This window comes from Pristiophorus japonicus, chromosome 15 (assembly GCF_044704955.1).
Source record: "Pristiophorus japonicus isolate sPriJap1 chromosome 15, sPriJap1.hap1, whole genome shotgun sequence".
Lineage (NCBI taxonomy): Eukaryota > Metazoa > Chordata > Chondrichthyes > Pristiophoridae > Pristiophorus > Pristiophorus japonicus.
Genome location: NC_091991.1, coordinates 112,371,746 through 112,373,216, shown reverse-complemented (window position 1 = coordinate 112,373,216; position 1,471 = coordinate 112,371,746). Strand labels below are relative to the sequence as shown.

Sequence of the window (1,471 nt, the reverse complement as noted above, 5' to 3'; positions counted from 1 at the left end):
CTGCTGTCTTTTGGGTGAGACGTTAAACTGAGGCTCTGTCTGCTCTCTCAGGTGGATGTAAAAGATCCCATGGCACTATTTTGAAGAGCAGGGGAGTTACCCCCGGTGTCATAAGAACATAAGAAATAGAAGCAGGAGTAGGCCATACGGCTCCTCGAGCCTGCTCCGCCATTCAATAAGATCATGGCTGATCTGATCATGGACTCAGCTCCATTTCCCTGCCCGCTCCCCATAACCCCTTATTTCCTTATCGTTTAAGAAACTGTCTATTTCTGTCTTAAATTTATTCAATGTCCCAGCTTCCACAGCTCTCTGAGACAGCGAATTCCACAGATTTCCAACCCTGTGAGAGAAGAAATTTCTCCTCATCTCAGTTCTAAATGAGCGGCCCCTTATTCTAAGATCATGCCCTCTAGTTCTAGTGTTGCCCACTAATGGAAACATGGGCCAATATTTATCCCTCAATTAACATAAACAAAAAGACAGATTATCCTGGGTCATTATCACCTTGCTGTGTGTGGGAGTTTGCTGTGCGCAAATTGGCTGCTGCATTTCCCACATTACAACAGGAACTACATTTCAAAAGTACTTCATTGGCTGTAAAATGCTTTGGGACATCTGATGAGATGTCGTGAAAGGCGCTATATAAATGCAAGTCTCTCTTTACCTGTGCCTGGGAGCACGCACTCAATCACAGCACCCAGCCCGGCTGGCAGGAGTGAGCACGTGCACGAGCCCGGGGAATGGGCGGCGGCGGCGCGCACGTCGACGTTGCGGTTGCCGCCGAGTAAATCGCCGCGCTCGTCGTTTGAGGCGCTGCCGGGGCCGAGCGGCTTTTGATCGGATCCATCGTCGGCCCTTCCCGCCCCGGTCCTTCATCCCCATGGAGACGGGAAACTGAGGGGCGAGAGAAGCGGCGGGATCGGCTGAGGCGCTCGGTGCGGGAGCCGGGGCTGAGGCCGGGCGGAGGCGGGGTACCGGGGTACCGGGGCCATGGTTCGGGGCGCGGGCCGGGCGGCCGGCTGCCGCCGCTGTCTGAATGCCGAGTGAGGGCGGGCGCGCTGCCATTGCCGCCGGCTGGGCCCCGCCATGGATAAACTCACCATTATTTCAGGATGTCTCTTCTTGGCTGCCGACATCTTCGCCATCGCCAGCCTGGCCAACCCGGACTGGATCAACACAGGAGAGTCCGCAGGTCAGTGTCCCCCTCACCCCCAGTGTGAGTGTGTCCCAGAGTCTGTCCCCACCCCCAGTGTCTGTCTGTGTCCCAGAGTCTGTTCACGACCCCCAGTGTGTGTGTGTGTGTGTCCCAGAATTTGTTCACCACCCCCCGTGTGTGTGTGTCCCAGAATCTGTTCACCACCCCCCGTGTGTGTGTGTGTGTCCCAGAATCTGTTCACCACCCCCAGTGTGTGTGTGTGTGTGTCCCAGAATCTGTTCACCACCCCCAGTGTGTGTGTGTGTGTGTCCC

At 55.9% G+C, this 1,471-nt stretch overlaps 1 protein-coding gene across 1 annotated transcript in view; it reads left to right on the top strand.

Annotated features, from left to right (window-relative positions):
• Positions 1–794: 794 nt before the first annotated feature.
• The window catches only part of LOC139280968 (uncharacterized protein C16orf52 homolog B), a 141,518-nt gene continuing 140,841 nt past the window's right edge, over positions 795–1,471 (top strand). Inside the window, exon 1 of the mRNA XM_070900799.1 lies at positions 795–1,195. Coding sequence (XP_070756900.1) covers positions 1,090–1,195 — 106 coding nt within the window. The 5' untranslated portion in view covers positions 795–1,089. The remainder of the gene's footprint in view (positions 1,196–1,471) is intronic.